The 24,681-nt window shown below is 37.3% G+C and overlaps 2 protein-coding genes across 3 annotated transcripts; both read right to left on the bottom strand.

Moving 5' to 3' along the window:
- Positions 1–1,793: 1,793 nt before the first annotated feature.
- LOC128543467 (bile acid-CoA:amino acid N-acyltransferase-like) lies at positions 1,794–11,495 on the bottom strand. Of its 2 annotated transcripts, XM_053513919.1 has the most exons (11): positions 11,377–11,495; positions 10,922–11,126; positions 10,730–10,829; positions 10,456–10,646; positions 9,873–10,042; positions 9,640–9,759; positions 9,460–9,542; positions 4,360–4,453; positions 4,163–4,243; positions 3,424–3,565; positions 1,794–3,082 (listed from the first exon to the last, which is right to left on the bottom strand). In XM_053513919.1, exons 2-11 carry the CDS (start codon positions 11,115–11,117, stop codon positions 2,970–2,972), a joined length of 1,290 nt encoding a protein of 429 aa, XP_053369894.1. In that variant the 5' UTR covers positions 11,118–11,126; positions 11,377–11,495; the 3' UTR covers positions 1,794–2,969. The 2 variants fall into 2 exon arrangements, with proteins under 2 accessions (XP_053369894.1, XP_053369886.1); XM_053513911.1 differs by lacking the exon at positions 11,377–11,495 and having other exon boundaries at positions 10,922–11,348.
- Positions 11,496–15,172: 3,677 nt separating this feature from the next.
- On the bottom strand, positions 15,173–22,280 carry LOC128543402 (bile acid-CoA:amino acid N-acyltransferase-like). The gene is made up of 10 exons (XM_053513815.1): positions 21,821–22,280; positions 21,629–21,728; positions 21,355–21,545; positions 20,744–20,913; positions 20,515–20,634; positions 20,322–20,404; positions 17,588–17,681; positions 17,391–17,471; positions 15,903–16,044; positions 15,173–15,548 (listed from the first exon to the last, which is right to left on the bottom strand). Exons 1-10 carry the CDS (start codon positions 22,014–22,016, stop codon positions 15,436–15,438), a joined length of 1,290 nt encoding a protein of 429 aa, XP_053369790.1. The 5' UTR covers positions 22,017–22,280; the 3' UTR covers positions 15,173–15,435.
- Between the last annotated feature and the right edge of the window lie 2,401 nt (positions 22,281–24,681).

Raw genomic sequence — 24,681 nt, 5'->3', positions numbered from 1 at the left:
ATATTACCATTTCTCTCAAACATTGTTTACAAATCAGTCTAAATGTGTTAGTGAGCACTTCTGCTTTGCTGAGATAATCCATCCCACCTCACAGGTGTGCCACATCAAGATGCTGATCTGACATCATGAGAAGTGCACAGGTGCACCTTATACTGCCCACAATAAAAGGCCACCCTGGAATGTGCAGTTTTGTCTCACAGCAAAATGTCACAAATGCCACAAGCATTGAGGGAGCGTGCAACTGGCATGCTGACAGCAGGAATGTCAACCAGATCTGTTGCTCATTCATTGAATGTTCATTTCTCCACCATAAGCCGTCTCCAAAGGCGTTTCAGAGAATATGGCAGTACATTCAACCGGCCTCACAACCGCGGACCACGTGTAACCACACCAGCCCAGGACCTCCACATCCAGCAGGTTCACCTCCAAGATCGTCTGAGACCAGCCACTCAGACAGCTGCTGAAACAATTGGTTTGCATAACCAAACAATTTCTGCACAAACTGTCAGAGACCGTCTCAGGGAAGCTCAACTGCATGCTCGTCGTTCTCATCTGGGTCTTGACCTGACTCCAGCTCGTCGCCGTAACAGACTTGAGTGGGCAAATGCTCACATTCGATGGCGTCTGGCACGTTGGAGAGGTGTTCTCTTCACGGATGAATCTCGATTTACATTGTTCAGGGCAGATGGCAGACAGCGTGTGTGGCGTCGTGTGGGTGAGCGCTTTGCTTATGTCAATGTTGTGGATCCATGGTGGTGGTGGAGTTATGGTATGGGCAGGCATCTGTTATGGACGAAGAACACAGGTACATTTTATTGATGGCATTTTGAATGCACAGAGATACCGTGATGAGATCCTGAGGCCCATTGTTGTGCCATACATCCATGAACATCACCTCATGTTTCAGCAAGATAATGCACGGCCCCATGTTGCAAGGATCTGTAGTTCTTGGAAGCTGAAAATGTCCCAGTTCTTGCATGGCCAGCATACTCACCGGACATGTCACCCATTGAGCATGTTTGGGATGTGCTTGACCGGCGTATACGACAGCGTGTACCAGTTCCCACTAATATCCAACAACTTCGCACAGCCATTGAAGAGGAGTGGACCAACATTCCACAGGCCACAACTGACAATCTGATAAACTCTATGCGAAGAAGATGGGTTGAACTGCATGAGGCAAATGGTGGTCACACCAGATACTGACCGGTTCTGAGTCCCCAGACCCCCAATAAAGCAAAAAACTGCACATTCCAGGGTGGCCTTTTATTGTGGGCAGTATAAGGAACACCTGTGTACTACTCATGATGTCAGATCAGCATCTTGATGTGGCACACCTGTGAGGTGGGATGGATTATCTCAGCAAAGCAGAAGTGCTCACTATCACACATTTAGACTGATTTGTGAACAATGTTTGAGAGAAATGGTAATATTGTGTATCTGGAATGAATTTTAGATCTTTAAGTCCATCTCATGAAAAATCGGAGCAGAAACAAAGGTGTTGCGTTTATATTTTTGTTGAGTGTATGATGTCATCACCATTGCTCAGATAACGCTGTTTTAATAGTGCTGATGTCATAAATGAGCAAGAGCCCTGTTGTTCTTCTAAAGATTTTTTTATTTTTATTTTTATTTTTTTCAATCATCCGGGCCCTTTTGGGGTTATTAAACATGCTCAAAAACTCACAAAAATTGGCGCACATTTTGGAATCTGCTGCCATGTTGGGTGGACTTTAGAAACGCTGCCCCCCATCCATAATTTCCAATGACTAGTCTGCACATTGGTGAAAAACTTGTGTGGGGAGCTCAAGTTTATTGATGTGTGCTGTATAATGCATGCTATCAAAATACAAAAGAAATTTTTGAGCAAACAAATCAACTAAACATACAAACAGTTAAGTAAACATGCATTGTATGGGATTTTTGGACCAATTTAAAAGGAAAGTAACAAGTAATGTTATTGCTTTTTCCTGGAAGTAAATAAAATTTTTACATGTTAAAATAAGTAATTAGTAATCTGTAAAAGATTAATATTAGTAGTAATTAGAGTGCCCTCTATCTCCACAATATTGTATCTACAATAATTTAACATGGACGGGTAAACTTTTTAATAAATTGAAGCTAATGCAAATGATTCAGAGGGAGACAGTATGGCTGTAATTATATCATCTTTGTTTTTTTATAATTTATGTCATATCAAATGAATGTTATTGTTAGTCCTTTATATAAATAGAAAATGCAAAATAGCAACATAGAAAAACACAGGACAACATAACTGACTGCTGTTCTCTGGAAACATGCAGGACATACATTCACATCCATAAATTTTGGAACAAAGTTTTTTTGGCATTTGGCCCCTCTACACCACCACACTGAATTTAAAAGTCTTAGGATGAATTGAGTCAATACTTTTAGCTTTAAATGGCTGCAATTCCAATAGCATTTTAAGTTAAGCATGAAACTATCGCATACTTTTACAGTAGGCTACATTTAATTACTTAAGTTATAAAGCTGTGGAATAAAGTTAAGATATTGAACTTTACACACAACTTTCAAGTAAGGTACACAACTTTTTTTTAAAGTTCAAGGTCTGGAAATTGTAACAAAAATGGAAAAAAAAATTATATTAAAAATATGAACATCATATCTGGCAGTCACTGGTGATACCCATCGCTATTAAATATTATGAGTCCTGTGCTAGTAAAAAGTCCAATTTACATAAAACTTTATTTTAAATTTTGCAAATTTTAAACATCAATAAATCAATCTTCTCTTGTAACCAGTTAAATTTTTCATATTTAATTTTTGATCGTGTATAGCAAAGTGATTACAACTCTAATTACATTTACTGCTAAAAAAGTTAATGAGTATTTTTTTTACCTGTGTACTCAAAGCTAAAGGTGCAATAGTTGTTACTGCATATAAAATGTTTGAAAAAAAATTCATTATTCTTATAGTGAGGTTGATGTTTAATGACTCAAGTTGCTATAGAGGTGCTGCTCCAGAAAGGCCAGGGTTTTGTGCCAGGAGTCCTCCTGAGCGTGACTGTGAGGCACTGTTTGTCCACCCCACAGCACAACCACTACAAAAAAACATGACAACAATTACAAACTGCACTGTTAAATAATAATTACATTTTTACAATAATGGAATAAAAATATGATTGACCCTTAGTTTTAAATATTTTTTTTTTAATAGAAAGCTGAAACCCAGATGTTGTAATATGCATGTTGTATTAGAAAACAGATGGAATGTTATAAAAAGTATGATGTTTTTGGGATGTCAGAGACACACAGTCCATACAGTGAATCAGTGATCAGTGGAATTAACTTATATTTAATGTTGAGTAAATACTTATTAACTGTCATGACTGTCATGTCTTCTGTATTTACTAAAAGTGTAATATACACTTTGATGTCTTACCTTTTTTCCTTGTCCCAATCAGCATGTAATTACTGGCTCGGCAGTGTGGACTGTAAGGAGGCTCAATAAGGTGGCCGGCTCCAGGGTAAGAGAGAGTTGTCAACAGGTGACTGTTGCCAGCTTGTTCCATCATCTGTTTCATCTTAAGATGAGAGAGAAGACACTTATATGTGTGATCTGGAAACCCACTGTTATGCAGGTTTGTTTTTTTTCTACTGTCCGAAGAAATAGCTTAAGGAGATAAAAACTTAAGTTATGACTACGTTCTATTAATAATTAATAATTCTCTTGTTTTAAAATACATTATAATATACAAAAACATATACTATATTATTGGGAGCTTTAAAATGTTATTCATTTATCATCTAAACTGCTTTATCCTATATGCAGGGTTGTGTGGTCCTGGAGAGTATCCCAGTTGACTTAGGGCACAAGATAGGGTACACCCTAAACAGAGTGCCAATCCATCACAGGGCACACACACACATATTCTCATGCTTATTTACACACTACGGGCAATTAAGGAAAACCAGTTAGTCTTATTTGCATATTTTTGGGCTGTGGGAAAAAATCCACCCAGCACAGGAAGAACATGCACTCAGACCTTAGGGGAAATCAAACTCGAAAACTAGAGGTGCAAGGCAAGTCTGTGTGGCAATGGCGCAGGGTGTTTAAGCCGCTCATCATTGCTTGCAACTACATTTATTATTATTATTATAAAATATTAATTATTCCTTACATCTTCTGCAGACTCTGATGCGGGCCAATTCTGATCATCCTCCCCAACAATCAACAAAATTGGACATAGAATACGACCCATCTATACAAAGTTAAAGAAAGTGACAGAAGAGACCATAAACATATAAACATGCAAAGCACAATAAAGTGGATGTAATAATGAGCAAATTCATTTGACAGGCTCTGATGGATCCTTACTTCAACTTTCTTTGAAGCGTCATCTGGTACTGGCAGCAGGAGATCTCGCCAAATAATTCTTTTTTCTTCATCATAGCGGGTGTTTCCATAATTTCTTAAAATAAGACAAGAAGAAAGAATGAAAATAACTGTTGTCAAGTATTGAGGCAGCTCTGTTTAGTCAAGCTATTGTGTTTCAGTATGGGCTGGGCTTGTGATACATAAGTATACAAGTATACGTGTGTGTATACTTCAATATTCGACACCGTTAAAAGTGACATTCTCAGATTGTTACAAGCTTTTCATTTTTTCCATAGAAAACAATGTAGGTGCGGATAATCCGCTCCAGCCACACAAAATATTTAAAAAAATCAAATTTGCATATAAAAACAATTAAAACATATTAATAAAGTAAAATACAAAATTACCAGACATTAAACCTACACCGTCTACAGACACGATGACGGCTACAGACACGCATGCCGCAGCAAAATTCAGCCAAAATTCACATTCAAGTTAAAAATTTACTAGCCAGGGCGTTTATATGCACTTTATGAATGAATGCATGTCCTTTTTAAAAGGTATAGTGTTCAGAAAGATTCCCAAATATATAGTACCAAATTTTTGCTTTCTGGAATATCAGAACCTACACCGTTCACTATTAAAAAAGCTAATGATAATAAAAATAAAAATAAACACTTGCTAAAATTGGTAAGGGTGTGTCATTCAAGTGATCAACTTCGGGATTATCATAAGTAGGATGATTAGTTAGTCAGACTAAGCAGAAAAGAACCATTAAAATTATTATATGGATTAGTCATCAAAGTACAAGAAACAAGACCATTAACAAATAATTTTCAAATTACTAGAGGGATAAAATAAAAAAGAAGAGCACACTGAGAACAAATTTGTGTTTGTGTATGATGGCATATTTGTATGGTTTTAAACATTGTCAACCATAGCTTAATCAAATGCAAATGTTTGTTTTTATTTAACTGTCTGCTCGACAAGACTGTATGTATGCAGATAGATAAATACTGTTTAGTAAATGTGTTTGCTCGAGCAATTCAAGTAGTGGAATCAGTACAATGTAAATAATTTATGCTAGTCAAACGTTTTCTAAAATGTTCTAGTAATACATGGCATGTAAACATGTAATTGGCTTTAAACAGCGCTCAAAATACCCATACGAACGGCTGCTAACATCATACCAACGATTTTCAAGCATTTCCTATGGTCTTTGTAAGCTGTCCTTATAAGAATCCATAATTTGTAGCCTGATTGTAAGTTTGTGGCCAGGTCAATGATCTCGTCCATGGCATGAAATCCACTTTTCGTAGAACCAACTAAAGAGTGCCTTCGGAAATAGAGTTTCTATGAACATTGTATGGACTGATATTCGTACAGCATTCATACAAATGCTGATGGCAGTACGTCATTTGTGCAGTGATTGTGACATTCTTATAGGGGCTGTATAATGTAGGCTCATGTAGACGTAGTTCTGAGCTGCATGAAATAGAAATAAAAAGCTATATGCACACCTAATTGGTCTAATATAGGGCTTTTGTACGGGTTCGCCACTAGAGGGAACTCTTTTGTTCGTGGTTTTGGTATGCAGACTCAGTTTCCCAGAAGGCACCTCCGAGGCAGGTCATTAAATCTTCTATAAATAGCTGGTTAGTCCAGGTAGGGATAACTGCAGGCTGGAGCGATAGGCATGGGGTAGAGGGCATGTCGAAAGAAACTGGTGCGTGCCGAAAGGTAGGGGGCGTGTCGAAAGGTAGAGGGTGTGCCAAAAGGTTGGGGCGCACCGAAAGGTTTCTCATTGGTGAATGGAGCTTCTGCGTTGGCCAATCAACGTGCCGAAAAGTAGGGGGCGTGTCAAAAGCTTCCTCATTGGTGAAAGGAGATTCTGCGTTGGCCAATCAGCGGTAATCCTATTTATATGTAAGCACTTTTATTTTAGCGTGGAAGAACATGGCGGCGATAAGGCTGACGTGTGGTTCGTCAATATAAATATTTAATATAATATAATAAAAAAAAATCTTTATTTTCGTCATATAATTGTTTGTTTATTTGTTGTCGACAGACACATATTACTGTGAGACGAAACACGGACAGGTTTTTCCCTCGAAGTAAGGGTTGGCATTTTGTATCGGTGTCCGTTTTCGCTACAGATGTTTTAGGCCTCGTCATTTTATTCTGACCGAGTGTTTGAAGGATTCTGTTCCATGGACTGCTACTACAGCATAAATGAATGAATGAGCAGATTGAGTGCACAGGTTGGGTGGAGTACACTCTTAAACAGAGCAGCTCTGCCTCCAAATAAAAGGTTTCATTGGCTAAAATTGTGTCTGTTTACTGAATAAGTGCCACTTCAAAGGTTACTAAACTGTACTCCTCCTCCTCTTTATTGTGGTGTTTTATGAACCATATTTGTCCTTATCAGACAATGTCAAAGTCAACTTTGTCAATTCTGCTACATGTACAGTACATACATATAGAGAATTTAAATTATGTTTCTCTCAACCCTTGTTACAAATAACACTGAAAAAAAAAAACCTAAAAAAAAATTCCTTAAATAACAAACATGGAGAACAACAGAGGTAAGATAATTGAGTTACTGCTCTGCAAAAAAGGGACAGTTTACAACACAGAAGGCTGATATGGTGAAAAACAGAACAGTGCAAAAAGAATAGTGCAAGTGTGCTTATTTTAGTTGTTTAAAGTGACATTATAAAGAGCAATATAAAACAGTATAAAAAACGGTGAACAAAACTATAAACAAGAATGTTTTTAGTTTTTATGCACTTTTAGTAAAACTACAGAAAAAAAATTTTTTTTACTTTTTTTGGTCTTGTTTAACCAATACAAAGTTAATAGTATTCCAAAAATATAAAAATTACTTTTAAAATTTTATGAACAGCTTGTGGTACTTTATTTTTTTTAAATAATTATAATTTGATTTTGATTATGGGTTTAATACAATTAAGGCTAGAAGGAATACAGCTCGATTGGGCATGCGCACATCAATCTAATGTTTTTTTTCTCTCACTATACAACAATCACTTTTTGTATTACAGAAAGGATTAGTTTTAGACGTGAGAAATGACCCAATAGGTATAACAATTAATTTCATTGTTAGTTTTCGGTCGGAGCTATATATCCTTTTAGCCATGACCATGACTCAAACGCGCGAGGATGACGTCAGTAACCCGTGGCAACGCAGTAGAATGTTTAGGAAGGAATATTTGTAATATCAATATTTTACAGGAAAAAAATGGAATTTTAATATAGAGGATTATGTTGGCTTCATTACTTAATATTAGCCTTTAAACAGGCAGCTGGCACAACCAATCATAAAGACCTTTCGGCATGCCCCAACCTTTCGACGCGCTCATTACTCCGATCTGCAGCTACCCCTCTCTCGGTTAGTCTGGGAAACTGCGTCAAGCATTGTTAGGTTATAATCACTGTCATGTAAGTGGGCATTTTGCTTTGTTTTGTATTTTCATTGAGATGTGAATTTACGTTCTGTTTATTGTTTGGTAAAAGAGGCTCGATTGTGGTAATGGTACTACGTCTGTTGAGTTTCAGTGTGTGTGTGGAGTTGATTCGGTGTCGTGAAATGTTGTGTTTTGTGTTAGAATTTAGGTAAGTATTGTTGAGTGTTTCCCCATTTGTGTTATCTTAGTGTGTTTAGCTATAGGTAAGGATAGCTAATTGTTTGTGGGACTAAGTACGTGTTTAGCTAAGTGAACGTGTAGCTAATTGCCATGCGTAGCTACTAGCTATGGTTAGCTAGTTATCATGCTTAGCTAATAGCCATGCTTAGCTGATTGCCATGTATCTAGTCCCTTAGTCTGTGTCTCTAGTCCCCTAGTCTGTGTCTCTAGTCTCCTAGTCTGTGTCTCTAAGCCGGCCTCTGGTCCCTTCGTGCTTGTCTTGTCCCGTGTCAGCTCCATGCCTAGCTAGTATGTTTTGTACGTTTAGTCATAAAGCTTATGTTTCGCCATAGGGCCTATGCATTGTATGTTACGTCATAGAGACTGTGTTTTGCCATAGAACCTATGCAATGTATGATAGCGCCTAGAACCTGTGTTTCGTCATAGAGTCTCAGTCCTGTGTGTCTTGTCCTAAAGCCTCTGTTTATAGTTGAGTTTGTTGTTTGTTCCTTTGTTGGTTTTGTTTCTTTAGTGTTCATGTTTTATGTTTTTTGTCATGATTAAAGACTCTTTTGTTTAAAAACACCCCTCTGCGCCTATGCCTGCCCGTTTGTGCCCACGGCAACTACAACAGCCAGAACCACCCCAACGTGACAGCTGTACTATTTGATCAAACATTTATGTTGCGATTTAAACTACAATATCTAACCATTACATGCATAATTCGGTATTTAGACTTGTTTATATAAACTAAAAGCAAATAAGACTGGTACTAGAAGTAGTTGCATGAAGGCAATTTATATTTTCAGCCTTGTGTTAGTTTTCCTCTTATACAACATAGCTATGATGACCTTTGCTATATCAACTCAGCATCTGTGATTTTCATGTCTCTTCATGTTTTTTCATTAGCATTTGGCATGATGGATTTTTTTTTAGATATTTATAGATCACAAAATGAATAAATGGTATTTATACTAATATTTGAAATAAGCACCAAACCTTTTTTGATTGGAGAGTCTTAGCATGAGTCCATAGGTCATAGCACGAGGGAAACTTCAGTATACTTCAGGCAACACTTCACATAAATTACCTACTATGCATATATTACCTGTAATAAACTGCTCCTTTTTTATGAGATAATTGCACCGATTCATATTTCAATATCTTTCTATGCGATTCATTTTGCAGCACTAGTAAAATAATGTAATTTGTGCTGTATTAGCTATTTAAGTTTGGTTCACATAACTATTACATCATTAGAAAAAAAATGCACAGAAACTTCACCCAGACAATCACCCAAAGGCAAAACTGACCTTCTGACACTGAAGCTATAAAGCATTGATCACAACTGACTGCACAATAGTAAAGTAGGGTAGGAAGTAAAAGAAATCCATAGTGATTGCAAAAGAAGGAAATCACTGACTATGACTCTTAAAATAATAAACTGAGTGCTCACTTTGTAATTTCAGCAAAGACATCAGCCAGTGTTCCATTGACAGGCATGATGTGGCTTCCACTAACACACACTACACATCTGGGCTGTAAGGAAGAATGAGCAAGTCACACTACTTATTTGTCTTAGACCATGTGTTCAATGATATGAAGACACATTTTATAAAGGTTTAGCATGACCTACCTTTATCACTGAGGAGTATGCTGCCATACCCAGGGTTACAGATACACCGAAAGACAAACCCAATATAGCAATTCTTTCAGGACAAACCTGTGGGTGCTGCTTCAGCACACTGTAGGCTGCCTAAAAGATTACAAAATATTTTTTTTACATAAACTTGCACATTTCTAATTAAGGAATATTTTTTTTTTTCTTAGCTATATATACCAACTATGATATTTATACCAATTAAATACCTCAAAGTATTCATTGTCCACTTGATATGGCCTTCCACTGCTGTCTAATAATCCAATATACTCTAATACTAATGCAACATAGCCTCTGGATGCTAGAAGAGCAGAGCGATACTCCACTAAACCTCCACCTCCACCCCAGAGGTCAAGAACAGCAGGAAAAGGTCCAGGACCTAGAGAAGAGTATATGTTAGGGGCACGGTGTGACTTTATGTTGTATGGCAGATGACATTGTGCTCAGTTAAAAGTTAACTCTTGTATTTGAAGGTTTTTTTGTGCTGTTTTAAATGTTACCATTTTTTTGGTGAGAGTAAGAAAACTAATGTTATAAGAAATGGGCTACATTTAATTACTCATTACACCTTATTTTTATAAAGGTTTGCAATTTTAACAAAATCTGGGGAAAATGCAATGTATAGGGCGGTTTTTAAAATTGTGATATTTATAAAATCTCAATATTAAATGAATTGGGTCCTACTGTAAGTATCATGATGATATTATATTGGGAGGTGACTGGTGATTCCCATCCCTACCAATAAGCATCCCACACTTTGTCAGCCAATATCCAAACCTAGGTCAATAATACCTGGTGGAATAAAAAGAACCGCCTTCAGATCATGTTCTGTAACCTCGACCCTCTGGATTCCTGGAGATATGTACCACCGCTGTACCACAACTGACGCCATGGGAGGTTTCTCCTGGAACCCCTTATTTAGGTGGTTTTCATACACAGAAATGTGGACATCAAGTGGTGTTTTCACATCCTTCTTCCGGAATCTTAAAAAAAGACAGACTAATTGAGTGACTGATCACACATTTATCAGTAAAAAAAAAATCCCTACAGGCTGCTTTGGTTTAACCTGAGGCCGGTTCTGCTTCCAGGAATAGGTTTCATGCTCCACAGCAGACCCATGGCTTCAACTCCGTCATATGAGCCACCCAGACTGGCATCTTCAGAGACTGAAACACAGCAAACTGTGTGTTAGTGCTGGAATACAGTACAATATGTAACAACTTATACACCAACATCATAAAAAATGCTTTAAATGTACCTGAGACGTTTCCTGCCTTATCGCTGACATAGTGACCGAAACCTTCCCAGAAATCTCCGTCCTCCGACTGGAGCAGCGCGTGCAGCGTGACCCGAGCACCGGGCACTAAACCCTGCACGCGCACCTCGAACTTCTCATCCACCATACAGCGAAGCGGACGAACCGAAAGGAACGGGCACGGGAGCAGCTTGGACATTTTCTACAGCTGAAAAGCAACAGTGTGTGAACAATAATATGATCTGTTATGTTCGCATGAAGCAAGCTAGAGCTTAAAGTTAGCCGTAGACTCGGTGCGTGTTTAAGCAGCTCGGCAGCGCAGGAAGCAATTTAATCAAAGTTCAGGAGGTCTTTTCTAGAAAGTAAGTAAATCATTATCTCGTCGGGTTGGTTAATGAATAAACCTCAATCACAAACCAGGCTAAGATAGTGGATAAGGATACCATTAACTGACATACCATAAAACGCTGTAGGCTTAGAGAGGTTATTACAACTATAGAAACTCATTCAGGCCGAAAGCTTTGTTTGTTTTCTTCAAGAGGGCTAATCGTATTGTGGGTTGCCAGATACATGTGGGTTGCCAACACTTTAACCGTCTTTAGCCTTATAACAGCACACGCCGCGGTGAAGTTAGTTTGATATTCAGACATTCGACAGACATTCGGAAGCGGTATTTTAGGGACCGTCGACAAATTTCCGTCCAAATTAAAAGTGAAAGTACTTGTTACTTACCTGGCTACTTTATGTGCCCCAGTTATTCTAATTTATTATTAAACATACAAATGCCATGCGTCATTGCATACGGCTTTTGTTTATTATTAATTGTTGAGTTAATATATAATATTAATTAAGTATTGTGAATTAATCTGCCATCTATTTCTTCAAAATAATCTCATTAAATTTCCACACAAGGTACACCTGATTTATCCCAAGATATGTCTTTATTTGTTTTTATTTTATTTTTTATAAAAAAAAAAAAAAAAAAACGCTATTACTTTAATAGCTTCTAGGTGACCTGGTGACCTCAAACTGGTACCAAAAGAATCGGATCTGAGACCCCCAAAAGGTACACCTCTTTGGAGTCCAAGGAATGCCTTTAATTATTTTTATTTTATTATTATTATTATTATTATTATTATTATTATTTTAAAAAAACAATCTCTTTAATAGCTTCTAGGTCATGTGACCTGGTGGCTACATTTAATTACTCATTACATTATTTTTTATAAAGGTTTACAATTGTAAACTTTTACATCAATCTCATTGAAGCCCCACACAAGGTACACCTGATTTTATCCAAGATATGTCTTCATTGATTTTTATTTTATTTATTATTTTTAAAAACGCTATTTCTTCAATAGCTTCTAGGTCATGTGACCTGGTGACCATAAACTAGTACCAAAAGAATTTAATCTGCGATCTTCACAAGGTACACCTATTTGTAGTCCAAGCTATGTCTTTATTCATTTTTATTTCAATTACATTTTTATAAAATCACTTTTTTTTTCAATAGATTCTAGGTCATGTGACCCAGTGACCCCAAACTGGTACCAAAATAATCAGATCTCAGACCCCCAAAAGGTACACCTTTTTGTAGTCCTAAAATTTCTTTAATTATTTTTTTATTTATTTTTTATTTAAAAATGTTTTTTTTCTAAAATTCGCTATTTCTTCAACAGCTTCTAGGTCATGTGACCTGTGACCCTAAAGTAATACCACAATAATTGACTCTGAGAACCCCAAAAGGTACATCTTATTTTATTTCTATATATATTAAAATAAATTAAAGTGGACCTTTTGGGGTATTTTAAATAAACACTATTTCTTTAATATCTTCTAGGTCATGTAACCCCGAAGTAGTACCAACAAAATCTACTTGGTCATCCCTACATGGTACACCATGAGCTATCCCAATATACACTACTCACAATAAGTTAGGGATATTGTTATTTACATCCGTGCTTTTCCTATTTGCTCTAAATTTGAATGAAATGAGTAAAGGTTCCCTTTGATATTATTAATAATATATGAGAAGAAACACCATTTTCATTCGTTTAATATTTATTACCCCCAAAATTTTGACAATAACAGAGATAGCACCAAATAAAAAATAAAAATGACATTTACATTCAGGCATTTGGCAGAGCTGTTATCCAGAGCAACTTACAAAAAGTTCTTTAAAGTTTACATTACTGGATAGACACTTATACTTGGTTAACTCGGAAGAGTTTTTTTTTTTTTTTTTTTAGTGGGCGAGGTGGGGAGATTAGTCCAAGTACTGGACAATGTCAGTAGCGGGTGTTTCCACTATTTGCCGCAATGACAGCTTGACAGCGACCTCTCATGCTCCTCACTAGCCTAATGATGTAGTCACTAGCCTCTGAGGCACTGCATTCCACTCTTCCACAAGTGTTACACGCAGATGGTGATCTAAAAAAATTTAATAAAAATAAATGAAGACATATCGTAGGATAACACCAGGTGTACCTTTTTGGGGATCTCAAATCTTTTTTTTGTTACCAGTTTGGGGGAACCAGGTCACATGACCTAGAACTATTGAACAAATAGCTTTTTTTTTTTTTAATAAAGTTGTTTTTCCCTGTTTTTTTAAATAACTACAAGGGGCCTTCACGTTAAACAAGAACATGTGATGAAATTTCTTGTAAATGAAGGTGTAAATCTGATTGGCATTTACAGAAGAAATTTACAGAGAAAGAAATCCAAATGTCTGTGATGATCCTGGCTATGGTGGCCCGGAGCACACTGCTGTCATTTCCACTCAATATGACAAGTTGCAGTATTCTCTTTCTTTTGTATTTATACACTGTACTCTCCCTATTTTCTTTGCACAATTTTTTCTGCAATAAAGGTATTTCCCCAGTGGAACGAAATGAAACCCTAGTGGGATGAATAAAGGTATATTTCCTTTGACGGCATAGTGACTACGATGTCATCGCCTTGCTATGATAGTGTTAATGTCTCGTAGTGATGATTCGTCTAAAGATTATATTTATTATCGCACAAGCACTATATCAGCACAATGATGACATAACTATGATGTCATCACCATTGCTCAGATAACGCTGTTTTAATAGTGCTGATGTCATAAATGAGCGAGGGCCCTGTTGTTCTTCTAAAGATTATTATTTTTTTATAATTATTATGTTTTTCAATCATCCAGCCCTTTTGGGGTTATTAAACATGCTCAAAAACTCACAAAAATCAGCGAACATGTTGGAATCTGCTGCCATGTTGGGTGGACTTTAGAGATGCTGTCCCCTATCCATAATTTCCAATGACTAGTCTGCACAACTTATGTGGGAAGCTCAAGTTTATTGATGTGTGCTGTATAATGCATGCTGTCAAAATACAAAAAAAATATTTGAGCAAAGTAAACATGCAAACAGTTAAGTAAATATGCATTGTATGGGATTTTTTGACCAACTTAAAAGGAAAGTAACAAGTAATGTTATTGTTTTTTTCCTGGAAGTAAATTAAATTTTTACATGTTAAAATAAGTAATTAGTAATTTGTAAAATATTAATATTAGTAGTAATTAGAGTGCCCTCTATCTCCACAATATTGTATCTACAATAATTTAACATGGACGGGTAAACTTTTTATGATGCAAATGATTCAGAGGGAGACAGTATGGCTGTAATTATATCATCTTTGTTTTTTTATAATTTATGTCATATCAAATGAATGTTATTGTTAGCCCTTTATATAAATAGAAAATGCAAAATAGCAACACAGAAAAACACAGGACAACATAACTGACTGCTGTTCTCTGGAAACATGCAGGACATACAGTCACATCCATAAATTTTAGAACAAAGTTTTTTTTTGGCATTTGGCCCCTCTACACCACCACACTAAATTTAAAAGACTTAGGATGAATTGAGTCAATACTTTTAGCTTTAAATGGCTGTAATTCCAATGGCATTTTAAGTTAAGCATGAAACTATCGGATTTATAGTTATTTTGCTGCCATTTTAAGTGAGAAAACTACTGTTATAAGAAATACCGTAGGCTACATTTAATTACTCAAGTTATAAAGCTGTGGAATAAAGTTAAGATATTAAACTTCACAACTTTCAAGTAAGGTACACCACTTTTTAAAAAAAATTCAAGGTCTGGAAATTGTAACAAAAATGAAAAAAAAAATTATATTAAAAATATGAACATCATATCTGGCAGTCACTGGTGATACCCATCGCTATTAAATATTATGAGTCCTGTGCTAGTGAAAAGTCCAATTTACATAAAACTTTATTTTAAATTTTGCAAATTTTAAACATCAATAAATCAATCTTCTCTTGTAACCAGTTAAATTTTTCATATTTAATTTTTGATCGTGTATAGCAAAGTGATTACAACTCTAATTACATTTACTGCTAAAGAAGTTAATGAGTATTTTTTTTACCTGTGTACTCAAAGCTAAAGGTGCAATAGTTGTTACTGCATATAAAATGTTTGAAAAAAAAAATTTATTATTCTTATTGTGAGATTGATGTTTAATGACTCAAGTTGCTATAGAGGTGCTGCTCCAGAAAGGCCAGGGTTTTGTGCCAGGAGTCCTCCTGAGCGTGACTGTGAGGCACTGTTTGTCCACCCCACAGCACAACCACTACAAAAAAACATGACAGCAATTACAAACTGCACTGTTAAATAATAATTACATTTTTACAATAATGGAATAAAAATATGATTGACCCTTAGTTTTAAATATGTTTTTTTTTTTTTTAATAGAAAACTGGGTTTTGCAAGCTGAAACCCAGATGTTGTAATATGCATGTTGTATTAGAAAACAGATGGAATGTTATAAAAAGTATGATGTTTTTGGGATGTCACAGACACACAGTCCATACAGTGAATCAGTGAAATTAACTTATATTTAATGTTGAGTAAATACTTATTAACTGTCATGACTGTCGTGTCTTCTGTACTTACTAAAAGTGTAATGCATACTTTGATGTCTTACATTTTTTCCTTGTCCCAATCATCATGTAATTACTGGCTCGGCAGTGTGGACTGTAAGGAGGCTCAATAAGGTGGCCGGCTCCAGGGTAAGAGAGAGTTGTCAACAGGTGACTGTTGCCAGCTTGTTCCATCATCTGTTTCATCTTAAGATGAGAGAGAAGACACTTATATGTGTGATCTGGAAACCCACTGTTATGCAGGTTTGTTTTTTTTCTACTGTCCGAAGAAATAGCTTAAGGAGATAAAAACTTAAGTTATGACTACGTTCTATTAATAATTAATAATTCTCTTCTTTTAAAATACATTATAATATACAAAAACATATACTATATTATTGGGAGCTTTAAAATGTAATTCATTTATCATCTAAACTGCTTTATTCTATATGCAGGGTTGTGTGGTCCTGGAGAGTATCCCAGGAGACTTAGGGCACAAGATAGGGTACACCCTAAACACAGTGCCAATCCATCACAGGGCACACACACATATTCTCATGCTTATTTACACACTACGGGCAATTAGGGAAAACCAGTTAGTCTTATTTGCATATTTTTGGGCTGTGGGAAAAAATCCACCCAGCACAGGAAGAACATGCACTCAGACCTCAGGGGAAATCAAACTCGAAAACTAGAGGTGCAAGGCAACCTCTAGTTGCCTTGCACCTCTAGCCACCTCTATTCACTAAGCCACCCTGCTGCCTATTGCACCTTGCGCCATCGCTACCCGTGAGATATCAAAAATTCCATCAGGGGCCCCCACACAAGATTTTGCTGCATATCTCATACTGACTTGCACGTATGCACATGACACTCGGTACACATTTAGAGCTCATTAAACTGAACAACTTTCACTGCATGTCCTGGGCTCACGTCAACAGGATGCCAGTTATTTTGTGTTGTTTGCCAAAACGCATCAAACGTATGCAAAATTGTAGAGGGATTTTTGATATCTCAAACGGGTTAAACTCACACTAAAAAGTGGTTAATAACTTTCAGTGTGACATTATATTGAGTGACACATTCAGTGACTGATCACATAGTGTGATGTTTTTTTCCAGCATCTACGGCCTATTTTACACACGTACACAAATGTTAACACTCACACACACACACACACACACACACACATACTTGAACAAACACACTCATACATACACACTCACATCTATCGCTCTCACACACACAGACACACACAGGCACGCATAAATACACTCATACATCACACACATCAGAAATGTTAACACTTACACACTCACATCTCTTCCTCTCACACATGTGCACACACACACACACACACACACAATTGCTGACAAGTATTTAGGGCCCAATCGTCATATTGTGAGCAGTTTGTGCGGGGCATCCGGACGGCAATGGCTTTTTGTAGGTCTTAACAAAAGACAAACTGGTTGTGCTTAAGGGTGTTTAAGCCGCTCATTATTGCTTGCAACTATATTTATTATTATTATTATAAAATATTAATTAATCCTTACATCTTCTGCAGACTCTGATGTGGGCCAAGTCTCATCATCCTCCCCAACAATCAACAAAATTGGACACAGAATACGACCCATCTATACAAAGTTAAAGAAAGTGACAGAAGAGACCATAAACATATAAACATGCAAAGCACAATAAAGTGCATGTTATAATGAGCAAATTCATTTGACAGGCTCTGATGGATCCTTACTTCAACTTTCTTTGAAGGGTCATCTGGTACTGGCAGCAGGAGATCTCGCCAAATAATTCTTTTTTCTTCATCATAGCGGGTTTTTCCAAAATTACTTGAAATAAAAAGACAAGAAGAGTTTTCATATTTAGATTTAAATATATATGCTTTGTCTGTTGGGTATTGACCTAAGTAACTCTCTCTCTCTCTTTAATAAAAATAACTTGTCAAGTATTGAGGCAGCTCTGTTTAGTCAAGCTATTGTGTTTCAGTATGGGCTGGGCTTGTGATACATAAGTATGCAAGTATACCTGTGTGTATACTTCAATATTCGACACTGCTAAAAGTGACATTCTCAGATTGTTACAAGCTTTTCATTTTTTCCATAGAAAACAATGTAGGTGCGGATAATCCGCTCCAGTCACACAAAATATAAAAAAAACATTCAAATGTGCATATAAAAACAATCAAAACATATTAATAAAGTAAAATACAAAATTACCAGACATTAAACCTACACCGTCTACAGACACGATGACGGCTACAGACACGCATGCCGCAGCAAAATTCACATTCAAGTTAAAAATTCACTAGCCAGGGCGTTTATATGGCAAGGGTCCACTCTATGGATGAATGCATGTCCTTTTTAAATGTCCTATTTTAGAGGTATAGTGTTACATTTTTACGTATGCACGTAAACATGTAATTGGCTTAAAGCAGTGGTCAAAATACCCATACGAACGGCTGCTAACATCATACCAACGATTTTCAAGCAATTCCTATGGTCTTTGTAAGCTGTCCTTATAAGAATCCATCATTTGTAGCCTGGTTGTAAGTTTGTGGCCAGGTCAATGATCTTGTCCATGGCATAAAATCCACTTTTCGTAGAACCACCTTAAGAGTGCCTTTAGAAATAAGAAAGAACAGTTTCTATGAACACCGTATGGACTGATATTCGTACAGCATTCAGGCAAAAGTAAGGTGTTCACAAGACGGCAGTATGTCATTTGTGCAGTGATTGTGACATTCTTATAGGGGATGTATAATGTAGGCTCATGTAGACGTAGTCCCTGCCACAAATGTCTGAATACGTAGGAACACAGAGATTTGTATGAACCTTTTGTTTGTAAGGATATTTGTGACAAAGGTTTTGGTAAAGTTCATTTAAGTTGTGGTGATATTTGTGGTCTGCATCAAAGATCGGCTCTAAGCCCCTTTTTGTTTGCTCTGGTGATGGACAGGATGACAGATGAGGTAAGACAGGAGTCCCCATGGACTATGATGTTTGCAGATGACATTGTGGTCTGTAGCGAGAGGAGATAACAGGTGGAGGAAAATTTGGAGAGGTGGAGGTATGCTCTAGAAAGCAGAGGAATGAAGGTTAGCTGCAGCAAGACAGAATACATGCGTGTAAATGAGAGGGACCCAAAAGGATCGGTGAGGCTACAGGGAGCAGAGGTAAAGAAGGTGCAGGATTTTAAGTACTTAGGGTCAACAGTCCAGAGCAATGGAGAGTGTTCAAAGGAGGTGAAGAGGCGGGTACAGGCAGGTTGAAATGGGTGGAGAAAAGTGTCAGGTGTGTTGTGCGATAAAAGAGTATCAGCGAGAATAAAAGGAAAGGTGTACAGGACAGTGGCGAGACCAGCAATGCTCTACGGCTTAGAGACAGTGGCACTGAAGAATAGACAGGAGGCAGAGTTGGAGGTAGCAGAGCTGAAGATGTTGAGGTTCTCCTTGGGAGTGACAAGGATGGATAGGATCAAGAATGAGTTTATCAGAGGGACAACCCACGTTAGATGTTTTGGAGATAAAGTCAGAGAGGCCAGATTGAGGTCTAGAGGAAGACCAAAGAGGAGATTTATGGATGAGATGAAGGTGGATGGTGAGAGAGGACATGATGTTAGTTGGTGTGAGAGAAGAGGATGCAGAGGATAGGGTTAGATGGAGCCAAATGATTCGCTGTGGCGACCCCTGAAAGGGAACAGCCGAAAGACAAAGAAGAAGAAGTTGTGGTGATATTTCTGAGCTGCATGAAATAGAAATAAAAAAGCTATATGCACACCTAATTGGTCTAATATAGGGCTGAACTATTTGATTAAATGTTTATTGTAAGGGTTACGCCACTAGAGGGCAATGTTTTGTTTTTGTAATTTTTGTTTGCAGACTCAGTTTCCCAAAAGGCACCTCGGTCAGGTGATGTGGGTGCTCACCTGAACCGAGGTAGCTCATTAGATCTTCTATAAATAGCTGTTTAGTCTGGGAAACTGGGTCGGGCATTGTTTATATTTACTGTTAGTATGTTGGCATTTTGTTTTGTTTAGTTTGATTTGAATTTTTTGCTTTATGTTTTGTTTTATCCAATCTTTGTAAAGATAAGAAGGCTCTAGTTTTGGTTAGGTTTCACGTTCATTGTGTTTCAGTGTGTGTGGAGCTGATTCTGTCTCGTGAAGTGTTGTGTTCTCAAGGTTTTTGTAAGTACAGTTTAGGGTACTAGTAAAATAATGTAATTTGTGTTGTATTAGCTATTTAAGTTTGGTTCACCTAATTATTACATCATTAGAAATGAATGCACAGAAATTTCACCCAGACAATCACCCAAAAGCAGAACTGACCTTCTGACACTGAAGCTATAAAGCATTGATCATGATTGACTGCACAATAGTAAAGTAGGGTAGGAAGTAAAAGAAATCCATAGTGATTGCAAAAGAAGGAAATCACTGACTATGACTCTTAAAATAATAAACTGAGGGCTCACTTTGTGATCTCATCAAAGACATCAGCCAGTGTTCCATTGACAGGCATGATGTGGCTTCCACTAACACACACTACACATCTGGGCTGTAAGGAAGAATGAGCAAGTCACGTGACTTATTTGTCTTAGACCATGTGTTCAATGATATGTAAACGGCCAATGAAAAAACATTTTATAAAGGTTAAGCATGACCTACCTTTATCACTGAGGAGTATGCTGCCAAACCCAGGGTTACAGATACACCAAAAGACAAACCCAATATAGCAATTCTTTCAGGACAAACCTGTGGGTGCTGCTCCAGCACACTGTAGGCTGCCTAAAAGATTACAAGATGCTTTTTTTTTTACATGAACTTGCACATTTCTAATTAAGGAATTAATTTTTTCTCTTAGCTAAACTTTTTAATATTTATGCAAATTAAATACCTCAAAGTATTTATTGTCCACTTGATTTGGCCTTTTATTGCGTTCTAATAATTCAACATACTCTAATACTAAGGCAACATAGCCTTTGGATGCTAGAAGAGCGGCGCGATAATCCACTAAACCTCCACCTCCACCCCAGAAGTCAAGAACAGCAGGAAAAGGTCCAGGACCTAGAGAAGAGTATATGTTAGGGGCACGGTGTGACTTTACGTAGTATGACAGGGAAACACACTCAGTTAACTTTTAACTGAGCCACTTTTTGCTCAGTTAAAAGTTAAACTCTTGTATTTAAAGTTTTTTTTTGTTGTTTTAAATGTTACCATTTTTTTTGGTGACAGTGAGAAAACTAATGTTATAAGAAATGGGCTACATTTAATTACTCATTACACCTTATTTTTATAAAGGTTTGCAATTGTAACAAAATCTGGGAAAAATGCAATGTATAGGGCAGTTTTTAAAATTGTGATATTTATAAAATCTCACTAATAAATGAATTGGGTCCTTTGCATAATCATGATAATATTATATTGGGAGGTGACTGGTGATTTCCATCCCTACCAATAAGCATCCAACACTTTGTCAGCCAATATCCAAACCTAGGTCAATAATACCTGGTGGAATGAAAAGAACCGCCTTCAGATCATGTTCTGTAACCTCGACCCTCTGGATTCCTGGAGATATGTACCACCGCTGTACCACAACTGACGCCATGGGAGGTTTCTCCTGGAACCCCTTATTTAGGTGGTTTTCATACACAGAAATGTGGACATCAAGTGGTGTTTTCACGTCCTTCTTCCGGAATCTTAAAAAAAGATAGACTAATTGAGTGACTGATCACACATTTATCAGTAGAAAAAAAATCCCTGCAGGCTGCTTTGGTTTAACCTGAGGCCTGTCCTGCTTCCAGGAATAGGTTTCATGCTCCACAGCAGACCCATGGCTTCAACTCCATCATATGAGCCACCCAGACTGGCATCTTCAGAGACTGAAACACAGCAAACTGTGTGTTAGTGCTGGAATACAGTACAATATGTAACAACTTATACACCAACATCATAAAAAATGCTTTAAATGTACCTGAGACGTTTCCTGCCTTATCGCTGACATAGTGACCGAAACCTTCCCAGAAATCTCCGTCCTCCGACTGGAGCAGCGCGTGCAGCGTGACCCGAGCACCGGGCACTAAACCCTGCACGCGCACCTCGAACTTCTCATCCACCATACAGCGAAGCGGACGAACCGAAAGGAACGGGCACGGGAGCAGCTTGGACATTTTCTACAGCTGAAAAGCAACAGTGTGTGAAGAATAATATGATCTGTTATGTTCGCATGAAGCAAGCTAGAGCTTAAAGTTAGCGCGAGCGCGTAGACTCGGTGCGTGTTTAAGCCGCTCGGCAGCGCAGGAAGCAATTTAATCAAAGTTCAGGAGGTCTTTTCTAGAAAGAAAGTAAATCATTATCTCGTCGGGTTGGTTAATGAATAAACCTCGATCACAAACCAGGCTAAGATAGTGGATAAGGATACCATTAACTGACATACCATAAAACGCTGTAGGCTTAGAGAGGTTATTACAACTATAGAAACTCATTCAGGAGTTTGTTTCTTCAAGAGGACTAATCGTATTGTGGGTTGCCAGATACATCACACGTGGGTTGCCAACACTTTAACCGCCTATAGCTTGATTACAGCACACAGTGTGGTGGCTAGGCCGTGTGTCCAAATGATTCTCCATGTTCCCACACTGTAAAGAATCAAAAACAACAAAAAAAAAACAAAAAAAAAAACAGGCCGCCTCAACATAGAAACGTTTAGTAACAAGTTGCACAGGTTTTTTAAGTTTAGAGAAATTTTCTTGCTGCATTCACACACTACAGGCAATTTGGGAACGTCAGTTAGCCTGACTTGCATATCTTTGGACTGTGGGAGGAAACCAGAGTACCCAGAGGAAACCCACCAGGCAAGGAGAACAGAGACTGAAATCGAACCCAGACCCTTGAGGTGCAAGGCGACAGTGCTTACCACTACACCACCGTGCCGCTCCTTGAAAACATAAAAACCTTTTAAATATGAAGCAATGCATAGCTTTAAAACATCATTATAATTCCAGAAACAATGTTTTACACTCTCTGGTGGTATATAGCCTTATTAATATATTTTACTGTTTATCATAACTAGACAATCAGTAAAATTTATTATCTTTCTCTGTACGAGATTCCTCTTGTTTTTTTTTTTTGTTTTTTGTTTTTTACCAGAGTGTTGCTGTGGAAGATTGAGGTGAGAGGGGAGACGGCTGGACTTTTGGATCTACTGAAGAAGCATGAACATGGTGTTAGGGGGGATTGTAGTCTGTGATGGGCTGGGTGACATGCAGCAGCCTTAGGAGTGATGTTTGGTCTGGTCTGTGCTCTAAACATTAAATTCAAAAAGGACTGGACGTACTCCTATGAAGCCATCCAAATGATTATTATTGGACTTGGAGAGACACTGTGCTCTGTGCTCTAAATATTGAATTTCAAGAGGACTGGACGTACTCCGATGAAGCCATCCAAATGATTATTATTGGACTTTGAGAGACACTTGTTTTCATAGAGACTCTTTTTTTGTGTCAGACACATTGGGAAAAATAGTTTTCAAAAGTCAAATCGTTGCTAGTTTTTAAAAATGGTTACAATACTGAAATATAAAAAAATCAGTAAAATACTGATAAGCATCTGGGGGTCTCCAGGTATTGACCTTTAAGCAAAATAGAATGTGTATTCTCCTGTTTTATGCAGATCACTGTTTTAACTTTGACTAGTTTTAGAAAAATATATTTTTTTTAATTAATGTTTGTTTTAATTGTTGGAGTATTGTTAGGCTTTACTGGAGTAAAGTTATCACTTTAACAAACTACATCAATGAAAGACATCTTGCTTTTTTGAGTAAATGAAAAGTTGGGCTAAGTCAACCCTAGAGAAATATAATTAATTGAGCCCACAACCAATACTACTTGAGCTGACTTTAATATTTGAATTACAGTACAAGTTGAGTCAACTTAAGATTTTAAACTTGGTACACATTGTGTCAACTAAACAGCAATCTGAAACATTTGAAACATCTGAAACAGTGGTGACTCAGTGCGTAAGGCTCTGAGTTACGGATCGGAAGATCAGCGGTTCGAGCCCCAGCTCCGCCAGGCTGCCACTGTGGCCCTTGAGCCTTAACCCTGCCTGCTCCAGGGGTGCTGTAAAAAATGGCTGACCCTGTGCTCTGACCCCTGCCTACCAACAAGAAGCTGGGATATGCAAAGAATAAAGCATTTCACTGTATACTGTATCATACTGTGTATGTGACAAATAAAATTTGAGTGTGTGTGCATCCTGAGATAAGCTCCTCACGACCCTGCATACAGGATAAAACGGTATGGAAGGTGAGTGAGAGTATATTTTCAAGGGTTTTACTTTGTCATGCTCAGGAGTAACTACTGTACATGTTTGAAGTGATGTTTTAAATAAACTTATTCGGTTTTTATAAAGATAAGTGAACCGATATTATTCTTATAGATGAGCATTAGCAACTCTGGAGCCAAACTAACGCAGACATTTTTATATCCCTTAACTTACTGAGTACTGAAGCACCGCTACGCCTTAACTGTTAAACACTTCGGGGTTTTCTCGAACTTTCATCAGCAGCGCTACAGTTATGAATGTTTAGCTCACCTCAGTAATGTCAGAGTGCCTCAGTATAAGATAAGCGGAAACACACTGGCCTCACATATATAACATTAACTGTCTAAAAACTGTCTAAAAAAGCACTTTAGCTATACCTGTCTAAAATACCAGTAGGCTAACTATTAACATTTTATAAAAAATAAAAAAAACTTAATAAATACTCACCAAAATAATAGGTCCACAAATCAAATGGTTATGACTATAACTTTTGTTCCCTGAGGAAGATGA

Source organism: Clarias gariepinus, chromosome 2, assembly GCF_024256425.1.
Source record: "Clarias gariepinus isolate MV-2021 ecotype Netherlands chromosome 2, CGAR_prim_01v2, whole genome shotgun sequence".
Taxonomy (NCBI): Eukaryota; Metazoa; Chordata; class Actinopteri; order Siluriformes; family Clariidae; genus Clarias; species Clarias gariepinus.
The sequence above is the reverse complement of the archived record's forward strand: the minus strand, read 5'-3'. Positions and strand labels throughout refer to the sequence as shown.

Coding starts and splice junctions, on each gene's coding strand:
- LOC128543467 (XM_053513919.1), bottom strand. CDS start 11,117: ATGTCCAAGCTGCTCCCGTGCCCGTTCCTTTCGGTTCGTCCGCTTCGC. Junction 10,043..10,455: donor GGTTCTTTTTATTCCACCAG/GTATTATTGACC, acceptor ACTCTTCTCTAG/GTCCTGGACCTTTTCCTGCT. Junction 4,454..9,459: donor GTCTTTGCTGAAATTACAAA/GTGAGCACTCAG, acceptor TCTTATTTTAAG/AAATTATGGAAACACCCGCT.
- LOC128543402 (XM_053513815.1), bottom strand. CDS start 22,016: ATGTCCAAGCTGCTCCCGTGCCCGTTCCTTTCGGTTCGTCCGCTTCGC. Junction 21,729..21,820: donor TAAGGCAGGAAACGTCTCAG/GTACATTTAAAG, acceptor GCTGTGTTTCAG/TCTCTGAAGATGCCAGTCTG. Junction 17,472..17,587: donor ACCCTTCAAAGAAAGTTGAA/GTAAGGATCCAT, acceptor AACTTTGTATAG/ATGGGTCGTATTCTGTGTCC.